We start from the raw sequence: 14,057 nt of genomic DNA on the forward strand, positions 1-14,057 counted from the left end.
ATAAAATTCTGCGAAACACCTAAACATATATATTTTTTGCCTACCTGACAAAAAAAATTAGGTATAATTTTGATTTACTCAACTGGATGGCTATTGTTGTGTTAGCTGTTGTTATTTGTTTAATTTGACAATCTAAGAGAAAAGAGGTCAAGTATTGCATGTTTTAAAAATTCTTTTTTTTAAAGCATTTTAATTTTATTTATTTTGTGACAGAGACAGAGAGAGGGACAGGCAGGAAGGGAGAGAGATGAGAAGCATCAATTCTTCATTGCGGCACCTTAGTTGTTCGTTAATTGCTTTCTCATATGTGCCTTGACCGGGGGCTATAGCAGACTGAGTAACTCCTTGCTCGAGCCAGTGATCTTGGGCTCAAGCTGGTGAGCCTTTCTCAAACCATATGAGCCCGCACTCAAGCGGGGTCCTCTGCATCCCAGTCTGACGCTCTATCCACTGCACCACCACCCGGTCAGGTGCAAGTTTTAAAAATTCTTGCAGGCTTGACCCTGTGGTGGTACAATGGGTAAAGTGCTGACCTGGAATGCTGAGGTCACCAGTTCAAAACCTAGGCTTGCCTGGTCAAGGCACATATGAGACACAACTATGAAATGACACTTCCTGCTCCCCCCACACACCCCCACTTCTTTTTACTTCTCCTCTCTTTAAACCAAATAAATAAAATATTTTTTAAAAAATTCTTGCAAGCACCCTGGCACCCAGCCTGAGGAGACTGGCTATGCTCAGCGAGCTGGGCTAGATCAGTAACCCTGGTGGTCTGGCCAGGATAGTACCATGTGACTTCTGTTTGGGGCCACACTGAGAACCCTCACCAGGACCCATATGGTGGCAGGTGGCCACGGACAGCCACTGGTTGAAAGTAACTGGGTTTACCTAATCCCCATAGAACTTTGTTTTCTCACAATTGGCAGGCTTCTGGGTAAAATAGAAATACAGAATCAAGTGTGTTTGATTTGCTTCTTACAAATGGCCCTTAATATCTGCAATGGGAAGGCACAACCCACATTTGACCCTAGGTTTTGAACCCTCAGTGACAGCTAGATCTCCAGCCCGTATCACAGAGCTCAGCCCAGATCCTGTGATAGGACACAGGAACAATGGCAAATGGGAGTTTCTGCTCTTGGTTATAGAATCTACACAGGTAAGTGCTTAGGATACAGTGCAGTGAATAATATAAAAGGCAGAGAAGACTGAGCAGGGTCTACCCAGTGACCAAGGAGTCTTGTTCCTGGGAAGTGACTATGAGGATATAAGCTGACTGGTCAGAGAAAGAACATTCAGGGCTCAGTAGAGAGCACAGAGCATTTGCCCATAAGCACTCCCGTCTCTCCTGATCCCTAGAACAGTGCTGACGCACCCAGAACACAAGTCCCATTGCGGCTATGCCCTGCACCTACGGCGCCAGCTTCCTGGGCAGGGGCGCCCCGTCCGAGGCGCAGCTGCACCTCTGCACCCTCATGTTGGGCAGGCTCACCACCTGGGGCCGGGGTCTGCCTCCCTCCTTGATGCCGACAATCATGGGCAGCGAGGTCGTCTCGGAGGCGACGCACTGTCTCGGCCCCAGAAACGGCCACTTGAAGGTCAGGGTCTCTGGAAGCTGCTGGCAGGTGCCCACACACTCGTAGGCCAGGAAGCCCGGAGGCTCCAGGACCCAGTTCTCAGCCCACTTCATCCCCTGCAGGTCAATGTACATCTCCTGGCGGCAGCAGCGGGTGCCCTCGGTCACTGGCACCTCAGGGTCACAATTGCCCTGAGCTCTGTGGGGACAAGAAGGGGTGAAGTCAGAGGTCAGTTGGGAGGGCTGAGGTCAGGGGACTCAGGGCGGGGCCTAGTGGGGCACCTGGGAGGGAGATGTGTGATCCCTCTCGCATAATGTTAAAAAAGCTGGATATGTGTGATAAGATTAGAGAACTGAAATAACCAAAATATAAATAATACTGTGATGTTAATCCTAAAATTCAAAGGAGAAATCGTATATACCCATTTATTCCCATAGTACCCCGAGAAAAGATGCTCGTTTCAATTTAAGTGTAATTCCCTATTTGTCCTGTTATTCAGATTCAGCCTTTGACCCACAGCGTCTACCCGAAGTCCCTGAGGTCCAGGGTGTGCAGCTCCAGCTGGGGTTCGCCGTGCCGGGTGTCCGACGGCCCCTGGGAGGCGAAGCGTACCAGCTTGTGGGCGCTGGAGGCCAGCGGACCCAGGTGCTCCCTCTGCACTGACACCCGCAGCAGCAGTGGCTCCCGGGGCCGGCTCAGCTGCTGCCAGAAGTTCACAGCCTCCGTCACGTCGAAGGCCTTCCAGCCGCTCTCGCGGATGGACACCAGCCTGCGACACCAGGTGGAGACAGAGGCCGGCGCTATGGGGTGGGGACTGGGACAATCTCTCCAACCCCTTCGCGGGGATGGACCCGCCCCTCTCGCGCCCCTCCTACCCCTCGCCCTGACTCTTCCCAAGCGCACAACCTAGCCCAGGCTTCCCCACCTGGAGTCGATGAGCGACGTGCGGTTGGAGCCGTCGTCCCGGACCTGCAGCCACTCGATGGTGACCCGGGCCCGGTCGCTGCGCGGAGACAGCAGCTCGTGCCGGCGGAGCTCGGCCTCGGGGACCGACTCCTGGAAGAGACGCAGCGCGGCCTGCACCAGCTCGCTGTTGGGGGGCAGCCGCTGCTCCATGCTGAACACCAGCAGGCGCGTGGAGGCCTCGGACACCAAGAACCTGCCGGCCACCTCTGAGGACAACAGCAGGGTCAGCGGGGAGCTCAGAGGGTAGCAAGGCCCGGAGCCGGGGTACAGGATTTCCCCAGTAACCAATCCACAAGGAAAATACTGGGCCTAGGAAACTGGTGGGCCAGGCGAGAAAGAAAGCACCCCCACCTTAAAAAACTTTCTGGGCCAGCCTCTGTCACCTAAAACGGTCATTTGCTGTTGGGGCTTGTTGACTAGCCACCCCCTCCCTCAGTTGCCAGAGGCAGCTTTGGGCCCCTGAGAGGCATGTACTTGTTTGTGATAGGCAGCCTTCTTTAGGCAGAGGCGGCAGCACTAGGATGGGTGAGGGAACGGAGGGTGGGAGGCAGAACACCCAGCCAGTGGGAATGTATGGACACCAGCTAAACCTGGCTTTTCTTTAAGGGCAGAGGGAGAGCCTTAGTTTACTCTCATATTCCTCTCTGGTAACATGTCTTCAGCCTGACCAGGCGGCGGTGCAGTGGATAGAGCGTCGGACTGAGTTGCAGAGGACCCAGGTTCAAAACCCTGAGCTCACCTGCTTGAGTGCAGGGTCATCGGCTTGAGCATGGGATCATAGATGTGACTCCATGGTTGCTGGCTTGAAGCCCAATGTTGCTGGCTTGAGCAAGGGGTCACTCGCTCTGCTGTAGCCCCCCCCCCCCCCCGCCATCAAGGCACATATGAGAAAGCAATCAATGAACAAATAAGGTGCTGCAACAAAGAATTGATGCTTCTCCTCTCTCCCTTCCTGTCTGTCTGTCCCTATCTGTCCCTCTCTCTGTCTCTCACAAAAAAAATAATAAAATATCCCCAACAGAAGGAAGAGGAACCAGGGGCCTATAAACAAACTTTTTCAGGGCTCCTGAGCCCAGAGGTAAATGGCATGGACACATATGACACCCTGGTCAGAGGTGCCAGGCAACCTGTCTCCAACACATGAGACTCCAGGTTCACAGCATGAGCTGAGGTATTTGTGAAGGGCCTCTTCCTCTCCCCAGGCACCATCTGGCCAGGGATCAGGATGGGCGTGGGTCTAGCTCTGGCAACCGAGGAGGTGAACCCCAGCCCCAGGGAGGTGAGAAGCTGTAGTAGGGTTTAAACCTAGCACATCTCTGACAGGCTGTTTTCAAATGATCGTCTTTAAAATTATGAAACCACCCCTTACATCCTATGTAAGGCCCACAACTCTGGGAAATTGTCAGGGCTAATTGAACCTCATTTCCAGAGAAGCGAACAGAATCAGAGATGTTTGTTGAGTTGTCTGAGGTAAAACAGCAAAGATCAAAGCTGCGAACTGAACCAAGAGGTCCCTTCTCTCTAAGGAGTCCCTCTGCTGAAGCTGGCCTCCTTGTTCACTAGCATAAGGTTTCTGCCAGCCTATTTTCTCCTCCCCACTCTCCCCTCCTTCCACTTTGCTACCCCAGGATATCTGTCTTGTCTTGGCTTTGCCGATGGGTCCAGCCTGGCTCAGCTCCTCCTGGCCTGAGTGGTGGGGCCTTCAGTGCAGACAGATTGGCCTTCTTAACAGTCCATGGTCCCTGCTCCCTGCACTGTGGACCCTGGGCACATCCAGTCTTACCCGCACCCCCAACACCCAAGGACCAGGTGCATCAGGGAGCGAGGGCCTCACCTCGGAAGTTCTGGCTGAACCTCTTCCCACGGGAGGAAGCCACATGGCTACGCTTCAGCAGGGCCACGTACTGGGCCCTCACTTGGGCAGGGGTGACCAGCTCCTCCACGTCACTCTTGGCCAGGACGGGCACCTCACTGAGGTGCAGCTGCTGCAGCAGGCTGCCCAGGATCTGCTCCTCGGTCAAGGCCGCCCCGGGGCCACTCAGGGGCAGTGCCCAGAGCGCCCAGCAGAGCCACAGGGACCTCATGGTGCTACCTCAGGAGGGGGAGCGGAGCAGATGTGTCCCCTGAGGGGGCTCCAGGAGGGTCCCAGCTGGGTGTGCTGAGAGCCAGGCTGGGCCAGCTTTATAGGCAGCCCTGGGCTGGGCCTGGGCAGTGAGAGGGAGGGCAGTTGGGAGGTCACACCCCTGACATCCTGGGAGCTCAGCAGCCAGACAGGTCCCTGCCCCATGAGGAGGGGGCTGTCTGGAAAGGGCACCAGGGCTGTCTGGACCTTGGCTCGGGTACCTGACCAGTTAAATTAAAAAGCTTCTTTCCTGGAGGAGAGGTGGGATCTCGTTCTCTGCTACATTTCCTGTCCCCCGGTGACAGCAGACTGGCGTCCCCAGTATGTGGACCTTTACATCCTGTTCCTTGCTGCAATTTAAAGTGCCTGCTTGGTCCCAGGTCTCTCTAAGGACCAGCCTGCCTGCAGGGATAAGCAACTGGACCTGGTGCTCAGAGGGCTCCTGCTGAGATCCTGGGCTGTCTGTCCATGGTTAGGGGGCCCAGGGTTCCCCATTGCTCAGGCAGAAGGGGTTAGGGAGGTGTGTAAAGGAGCCTGAGAATATTAAAAGCATCAATTGGGTTCTTCTCCAATAAGGAACCCCATCCTTTCCCTCTTCCAGGCTGTTTGGAAATTTGGAGATTATAGGGTTGAAAGGGTCATCCAGTCCACCCCCTCCTCCCATTTTTGAGCCAAGGAAACTGAGCTCAGAGAGGTGACATCCCCAAGGTCACACAATCAATGAGAGGTCCCTGCACAAAGTCAGTGTCTTCAGACTCCCGCTCAGAGTTCTTTCCATGCCCTCCAACTACTCGCAGCCAGAGTCCTGCTCAGCCCTCTGAAGCTAGCCAAGGGCATCCAGGCCAGGTGATGAGGTCTGGCTGGGGACGGGCACAGCCCAGCCTGACTGTGGATGTGAGGCCAGCTGAAGAGTTTTCCTGGGGAAATAAAACAAGTGAGCAGCCAGCCAGCGGGAAGGCACCCAATAAAATACAGGACACCATTTGGGAAATCCTTATATGAACAAATTATTCGTTGTTTATCTGAAATTCAAATTTCACTGGAAGGCTGGTATTTTTATTTGCTAACTATGGCAACCCTGGGATGGGGGGAAAGAAGGCGAATGTGGATTGGGAGCCCCTATACAACAAACAGTTCTTAGCGGTCAGGAGGGAGGGCAGCTCCCATGCTTTGTCATGCAGACGAAGGAGCCCCTTCCCCCGCTTCTACCTCCACCTTGTCTGCTCCCACTCCACCGGTTCTGGTCAGCTGGAGGTAGTAAATGGGCCCGGAGTCAGAGCTTCCAGCCTGAGGTAGAAATGGCGGGGGAGGGGCTCAAAGTAATGGGGGCCCCTAAGTGACAGCCAGTTTGGACCTGGCCCTGATCCCAGAGCCTAGGAGATCATGAAAGGCAGTGGGCTAGCCAGCTAGGGTGTGGGCACCAAACCTGGCACTCAGGTGGACCTGGAGAGATAGATGATGGGCAGGTGGGCAGGTGAGGGGTGGGCCATGTGTCCAAGATCGCCCTCCTGCCCCCAATAGGCCAGGATTTGACCCCAACCGAATCCAGGCTGCCAGGCAAAAGTCAGGAGAAAATGTGAGGGTCAGAAGTCATCTGCAGCCTCCATGGATGGGGGACAAATAAGACCAGAGCCTGGGTTTGGACCCAAAGGAAGCTGGGAGGTTGATGAAGGCTGGGGCCCAGGAACAGGCTCGCTTCTGGGTTTGAGTCCAGCATCTGGGGGTCTCCATGGTGACACATGTCCCCTTCACAGCAAAGGGCAGATACTACTGGGGGCGATCCGGACAGGCCTCGAGGCTCAGTCCCAGGTGCTGGGGTGCCCCAACTTTTCATCCATCAGCCTCCCTGTCCCCAGGCCTGGGCTCCGATGTGGCTCCATTAGAGTCTCCAGACATGTCCCTAGGAGGGCCCTTCCTGATGTCCCAAGCAGCCTGGACTCACATCAACAGGGCCAGCCTTGCCTGGAGTTTTCCTGGAGCCAACAGAGGTGGGAGACAGGGACCCATGACTCAGCCCATCCAGCCCCTTCCTGGCAAGAGCGAGCCTGGACTCAGTCCTTGCTGTGCCGCTGACTAGCTGTGTGGCCTCAGGCAAGTTTTCCGCCATCTGGATTAGGAGACTCTTCCAGTGAAAGGAGAATAATTCACTTTTTTTGCAAGGAACTTGTCAGTATGAATGGAGATGATGGATATGTGAGCACAGCCCTCTGACATACAGTAGGTGCTCAATAAAAGAAGTCTTTCATATTGTTAGTAATTTCTACAATGTTTAACTTTTTAAAAAAATTTACAGTAACCATGTTTCTTCATTATTTTTAGAATTAGCACAAAAGCCAAAAATACAAAAGGGATGGTACTTGGAAAATGTCACTGCCCATTTCACGCCCCAGAAACAGTCTGCAGTTTACAAAGGAACACAGAGGTATTTTTCCCACCACACAAATCTTACTAATCTAGCAACATGATCTCTATCCTATTTTCAAAACTGTAATTTTAATGTATCATTATAATTTTATTTTTAAACAACACAGTGAAAAGCCTCTCCCATCCCCCCTCAGTCTCCCTATCCCCAACCCCCCCTCCAGAGACAACCAGAGTAATTGGTTCAAAGGGGCTTATTATTTTCTCTGACAGTTAAACCTCTTTAGAATCAGAATTTATCTCATAATCATTGTCTGCCAGGAGACACATTTTTGCAACAACTTACTGATACTAATGTATTAGTCTGCTCAGGCCACCATAACAAAAGACCACAGATTATGGGACTTTAACAACGGAAATGCATTTTCTCATAGTTCTGGAGGCTGGAGGTCCAAAATCAAGGTGCCAGCAAACTTGATTTCTTCTGAGGCCTCTCTCCTTGGCTTACAGACAACCACCTTCTTACTATGTCCTTACAGGGTATTTCCTCTGTGCACAGGCATCCCTGGTATCTATGTGTGTCCAAATTTCCTCTTTCTATAGGGACACCAATTGAATTGGATTAGAGCCTACCCTAACAGTCTCATTTTAACTTAATCGCCTCTTTAAATCCCCTATCCCCAAATAGCCTGGGGCGTTGGGGGTTAGGCCTTCAACATGAAATTACAGCAATGGTTCTCAAACGTTTTGAAGTTGGTCACATTTAAAATCCTACAAATAATTGTAGGCACACTATATACAAATTCCTGAGAAATACGTTATAATAAGTCAAACATTAAAAGAAAAATATATCAAGTCCAAGGGTGCTTTTATGGTAATTAAACAAAATAAATATGACAAAATTAAATTTATTCTGACATTTAAAAACATTTTTATGTTCCTTTTTTTAAATTTTTTTTTTTACAGGGACAGAGAGAGAGTCAGATAGAGGGATAGATAGGGACAGACAGACAGGAACGGAGAGAGATGAGAAACATCAATCATCAGTTTTTCGTTGCGACACCGTAGTTGTTCATTGATTGCTTTCTCATATGTGCCCTGACCGTGGGCCTTCAGCAGACCGAGTAACCCCCCGCTCGAGCCAGTGACCTTGGGTCCATGCTAGTGAGCTTTTTGCTCAAGCCAGATGAGCCCGCACTCAAGCTGGCAACCCCGGGGTCTCGAACCTGGGTCCTTCCGCATCCCAGTCTGAGGCTCTATCCACTGCGCCACCGCCTGGTCAGGCTATGTTACATTTTTCGAATTATGCTTTTTAGAATTTGTAAAAAAGGAGTTAAAAAATTTAAAAAATGACAAAAAGTTTATCTTTTTATATATATAAATACATTCTTAGTAAGATTTAGTAAATCCGGCAGGTCCCGGCGCAAATGTTTTAAGTTTTTTCATTCTTGTGTTTGTGAGAAACATGAGCTTGATGTGTCCTAGCAATTTATTCAATGTTTGGGCATATATTTAAAAGGCAAACTCTCATTTCCTTGCCAATACATTGAAGAATTCCCTCTTTTTACTCTTAATTGTGTTGAGTGCAGAAAACCCCCACCATACATATCAACTTAACTTTACACCAAACAGAGGATAGAAGGAACTTGCCTCCAGTCTTTCTGGGGAACATGGGGGTAGTGTAAACAATCCAGCACCACAGCTTAACAGCCTTTTGCAACCTAATCAGGCAAGTGAGGTGCGGGGTTGGGCAGACTGTCAGCTTACAGCCAATTCCCCACACCTCTGTCCCCAAAAAATCTAAACTCCAAAAACCCTGTTGGTTTTTGGTCCCCAACAGGCACATATTTCTCTGGAATACCATAGGGAGCACCTGGAAATCTTCTAGGGTGCACCAGTGCACCCTGGTGCACACTTTGAGAACCACTGAATTACAGGGACACAACTCAGCTCTGGTCAGATGAAGAAAGTTCCAGATTCAAAAGGTCTGGGGTTTGAGAAAATACGGTGGTTACTTTCTCAGGTATCCTTCAGAGATCATCTCTGCCAATGAAAACAGATACATTGTTTTCTTTTTTAACTCATAACTTAGCATAGGACACATATTGGCTTACATTTTTTTCTTTCACTGAATGTATCTTGTAGAATCTTCTGTATTGTACTGCTTTTTTTTATTCCCTTTTACTGCTACAGGAACTTTCTCTGTATGAATGTAGCATAATTTATGTAACTAGTTTTCTCTGAATGGATTGTTTCCAAACGTTTGCTATTACAAATAATGCTGCCACTTTATACATGTATGAATATATCTTTTGGATAAATGTCTACAAGTGGATATACTGGGTTACAGGGTTTACATAGTTTTTATTTTTATACATATTGCCAAATTAACCTCCATTTACACCAGCAACAAATGAGACCACAGCCCCACGAATATGGTAGTATCATTAAAGACCAAACTTAAAAAAAAAATTGAATAAATAATTAATGGCATTTCACTCTAGTCTTAATTTGCATTTATTTTATTATTATGAGCTTGAGCATTTTTTCATGTTTAAAGCCACTGTGTTTCCATTCCTGAGAACTCTTTATTCCTACATTGTGTCCATTTTTCTATCCAGTTGTCATATTTTTTATCTTATTGATTGACACTCTATTTATTAGGGACATTAGCCCTTTCTCTGTTGCATATATTTCTCCCTAGTTTATAAAAATTTGTTTTTTACTTTGTTTCTGGCTGGGTTTTGCCATACCCTAATATTTGTATTGAATGATGTTAAATTTCAAGATCAATTTTGGAAGCATTAGAATCTTCTCCTCTGAGGACACAGTTTGTTTATTCATTCATTTTTTTTAATTGCTGTTGTTGGTTTTATTTACATCTTCTATGTAACTTATTAAATCAATTATTGGGTAATTTATGTTTTTTGTTATTATTGAAGATGGGGTTTTTATTCTGTGGCACTGTTTAATGATTGATTGTATCATTGATGACTATTGATGTCTAGGTATCAGTTTTGAACCCAGTCTCCAGTTTCAGCTCATTCCTACCCATGGAGTCCAGGAGATGACTTCTGACCTCTCATTCCTCCTGGTTCTCACTGGCAGCCTGGACTCTGGTTGGGATCAAGTCCTTGCCTATACAGGCAGGATCTCCAACTACCTGCTGCAGCTCCTATGACCCATCTCGCCATAATATCCTCAATCAGGTCCAAGGTTAGGCCCTTATTCAGGGGGGCTGACTTTTACCTCCTTCTCCCCACTCCGCTGTCCCCTCTACGACAGCAAATCTGGCTTCCTGATGATTTCCCTACCTCTAACCTTCAGGCCCAACCCAACCTAGCAGGAGGCCAGACTCTCCCAAGACCTCCACAGGATAAAGAGTGGGACTGCCCTCCCTCCTGGCTGGTTAGTCCGGCCACTGGAAAGAAAGGCCCAATCCACATTCACTTTCTTCTGGCTCACTGCCCACTTATTTTATTTCCCCAGCAAAACCCTTGCCCCCATGAGGAATCCACATTCAGGAAAGGGGCCTGTGTTTGCAGAGGGATAATAGGTCTGGGGATTTGCCCTGTGTCTGCCTCTGTCCATGCCCTTCCTTCAATCCATCTCCTGTATTAGTGGTGTCTCGCCATCTCTCTGACCCCAGGCCAATAGCCTGTGCAAACAGGCCGAGATCATGGAAAGAACCTGCTCCTTGCTCCTCCTAAGACATCCTGTCTAGTCTCATGGCTTCCCGTGCCATTTATTCACTGATGACTGTAGCCAGACCACTACAATGGTCACCAGCACTCCACATCCAACTGCCTTCCCACCCCTTCCTGGTCCAAGCTCAGTAAATGGCTCTGTCCTACAGCCAGCCAGGCCTCCACACATAAGGAGGTTCCTCTCCCACACGTGGGCCTCCTCTGTTGAAGGAGGCAGCACCAAGGGCCCGGCCTCCATCAGCCCTGGGACAGCAGGTACCTCCTGAAACCAGCCTGTGCTTCCAGCCCGAAAGCTCCTGGCAGGACCTGATGGGGGGTTGGGGACCAGGCATGGCAGGCAGAGTCAGCCCAGAGAGAGCCTGGGTCAGGAGTCTGGAGACCAGGGTTTGGCCTGGCTCAGCCACCAGCTCATAATGTATCCTGGGCTTAAGGAACAGAGGTCCTACAATTCTAAAAATAAGTGTCTGTCCCCATCCTTAAAAAAAAAAAAAAAAAGCAATTCACATTTATTATGTCAAAGATTCTGTGTCAGGATCCAGGCACAGCTTAGCTGGGTCCTAGTGTGGGCCTCACAGGCTACAGTCAAGGTGTCAGCCAGGCTGTGGCCCCATCGGGGGTTGACTGGGGAAGGAGTCACTCTTGAGCCCCCTCAGGCTGTTGTCAGAATTTGTGCCCTTGTGGTTGTAGGATCACAAGGTCAAAGGGCCCTGGTTTCTGGCTGCCCTCAACTTCTAGAGGCTGCTCGCAGGCCCTGGAAACGTGAGTGTCCCCACCTTTTGAAGCCAGAAAGCTGCAGAGTGCATGGAGAAAGGATGGAGCTATCGTGTGGAGAGCTTCCCCACTTCAGCCAGGGCCCTGGGCCCACGACAGAGACCAGGCAGGGGATGGCACCATTGCAGCAGGGAAGGAGTGAGGACCAGCAGGTAGTGGGCGTGGGGGTGTAAAGAGAGTGGACAGGTCAGTCTGAAGAGCTGGGGGAAGTCCAGGGGCCACACTAGGAACATGCTGGAGGTCAGGTGTGGCGCCCTTGACAGCAGAGGGCAGCAGCAGGAGAGGAGAGTTGGCCAGGTACAGGTTTGGAGGGACCAGGGCTGAGCCCAGGGGAGAGGGGGGATAGAGGAAGCCAGATGGGACAGAAAATAACTGTCAGAGAAGTAGGAAGGGACCTCCTCACCCCTCCCAGAGAGCCACAGGCTGGCGCTAGGTTGATGGGCAGAGAGTTAAGGAGAAGATGTTTAGCATCACAACAAAAGATAATGAAAGCCCAGAAATGGAAAAGAGGGCAAAGTACCTGCAAAGCCGCACGTGTGTATGAAGAACAGCAGATCAGGATTTACACATTTAGTGCTAGAAAGGACCTGGGAGGAAGCTTTGGTCCAGCCCATTTCACGGATGAGAAAAACGAGGCCTACAGAGGTAGCCCTACGTGTTGATGGCACAGCCAGGCTGAAGTCAATGTGTAGGTCACCGCATCCCCACACTTCCGGCTCCAGGCCCACTGAGCCCCTCACGCCCCACATGTTCCATGCAGTGGGTCCCCAAGGCTTTCCTTCCAGAGAACAGAAATCAAATTAAAAAACTGACTATTTCGGGCTCAGCCTGGGAGGCTCTGCTGCCTTGTCTCAGTAATTAAAAATGGAATAACATGTCAAATGAAGGAGGGAGCTGGTCCCCGGGGCTGCTGTGGACCAGCCTCTTATTTCCCTGCCCAAGGGCCCCTGAAAACTGACCAGATATATGGGGGCAGGTGGGAGGCCCTATTTCTGGCTGCTTTGCCCAGAAGAGGAAGCATCTCTAGGGCCTGTTTGTGGGCTGTGTTGACAAAGGTGGGCCCAGGGTTCAAGCACAAGCTAAGGAAGCCTGTAAAGGGGAGTGAACAAAGGCCAGCAAGCTGTGTGACCTTGGGCAGCCCAGGACCCTCTCTGGACAATGAGGGCTTTGACCTGAGTGGACATTTTTACTCTTCATGTTTTCTTTAAGAAGAGTCTGAGATGTGTGTATCAGCCACAATCGAGTAAAACAAAAGCCTCTTCCGGGGTGCGTGCAAGTATGTGCTTGCAAGTGAGTGTGCGTGAGTGTGTGCAGCATGCCTGCCATCCCCTCCCTGACTCCGAGCCGGCCACAGACAACAGCACTCAGGACCTAGGCCTCTGGAACGGTACCATGACCACAGAGCAGGTTCACGGTGGTCCCAGGAAATGGTTTTATTTGGGTTTTAGTGGAAGGGCTGGGTTTCCCTGCCAAGTCCCCCAGAGCCCCCTAGAACGGGTCCCATAACAAGACGGGGCCTTTTCCCATCTGACAGGCCAGGCCCCTTGGTCTCTGGAGGTCCCCAGAGGTGGACAGCATGGGGGAAGAAAAGGAAAAATCTGGTCCCTTCACAGATGGATGGGCTGGGGAGAGTTCACAGTGGTGCCCAAATGTGGGCTGGGGTTCTGGGTCCTGTCAGGATCAGTGGTACCCAGGACCTGCTTTGGGCCAAGTGTGGATGGGGCCTGAAGCACACCCTATGCACCAATGGAGGACACACCTGTAGACTCTGCTTCCCAGTAGCCTGGGTTTCCAGCTGGTCAGCCTCTCAGGGACAAGGTCCTGCAGCAGGAGCCCCAGCCCCGCAGCTCTGACAAGTGGCCTCACTCTTTCTGATGAAGACATCACAGCCCAGCTGCCCTCCACAGCCACCCTAACCTTCTGGTGAAGTGGGGCTGACTGATGCTTTTGCAGAGGGAGGTGGCCACAGCCACAGCCTTCTCCTCCTGAGCATCCTTCCATTCTTCAAAGTTCGCGGTCCAGGAACACATCCTCTCTCATTGGCTAGCTCGGGGCCTCCAACATTGCCAGGCTCTGGACCTCTCTTCCCCCTCATCCCATGAGCTCCCCACTCTGCTTCCAGGACTGCCTCCCTTGTTCTCACCAGCTCTCTCTGGTCCTTCCCCTCAGCTCCTGAATCCTCCTTATCCCCAGACTCTGCTTGCTATGGGCTGAACTGTGTCCTCCCAAATTCACATGTTGAAGCCCTAACCCCCACTACCTAGGAATGTGGTTGTCTTTGCAGATGGGGCCTTTAAAGAGGTGGTTAAGTTAAAATGAAATCATCATGGATGGGCCCTAAAACAATATGACTGGTGTTCTTCACCCCCCGTGGAACTGCAGATGGCAGAAGAAGGTGAGCTTAGGCTCTGGCCACTACTGTTGCTCGCCACAGCCATGGGCAAAGCCATGAGCCTCAGTTTCCTCGTTGCTAAAAGTAGGGAAAGAAACACACGCTTGACAGACTTGCTCGTGAAGACCTGGGCAGTGAGTAAGGGCCTAGCTCTAGGTCTAGCC

General features: G+C 50.7%; 1 protein-coding gene across 2 annotated transcripts; it reads right to left on the minus strand.

Annotated features, from left to right (window-relative positions):
• Positions 1-683: 683 nt before the first annotated feature.
• Positions 684-4,624, minus strand: LOC136403013 (left-right determination factor 2-like). 2 transcript variants are annotated; one of them, XM_066381251.1, is made up of 5 exons: positions 4,375-4,624; positions 2,718-2,746; positions 2,500-2,615; positions 2,101-2,343; positions 684-1,772 (listed from the first exon to the last, which is right to left on the minus strand). In XM_066381251.1, exons 1-5 carry the CDS (start codon positions 4,622-4,624, stop codon positions 1,409-1,411), a joined length of 1,002 nt encoding a protein of 333 aa, XP_066237348.1. In that variant the 3' UTR covers positions 684-1,408. The 2 variants fall into 2 exon arrangements, with proteins under 2 accessions (XP_066237348.1, XP_066237338.1); XM_066381241.1 differs by having other exon boundaries at positions 2,500-2,746.
• Positions 4,625-14,057: the final 9,433 nt, after the last annotated feature.

The sequence above is a fragment of the Saccopteryx leptura genome, chromosome 1 (genome assembly GCF_036850995.1).
Source record: "Saccopteryx leptura isolate mSacLep1 chromosome 1, mSacLep1_pri_phased_curated, whole genome shotgun sequence".
Lineage (NCBI taxonomy): Eukaryota > Metazoa > Chordata > Mammalia > Chiroptera > Emballonuridae > Saccopteryx > Saccopteryx leptura.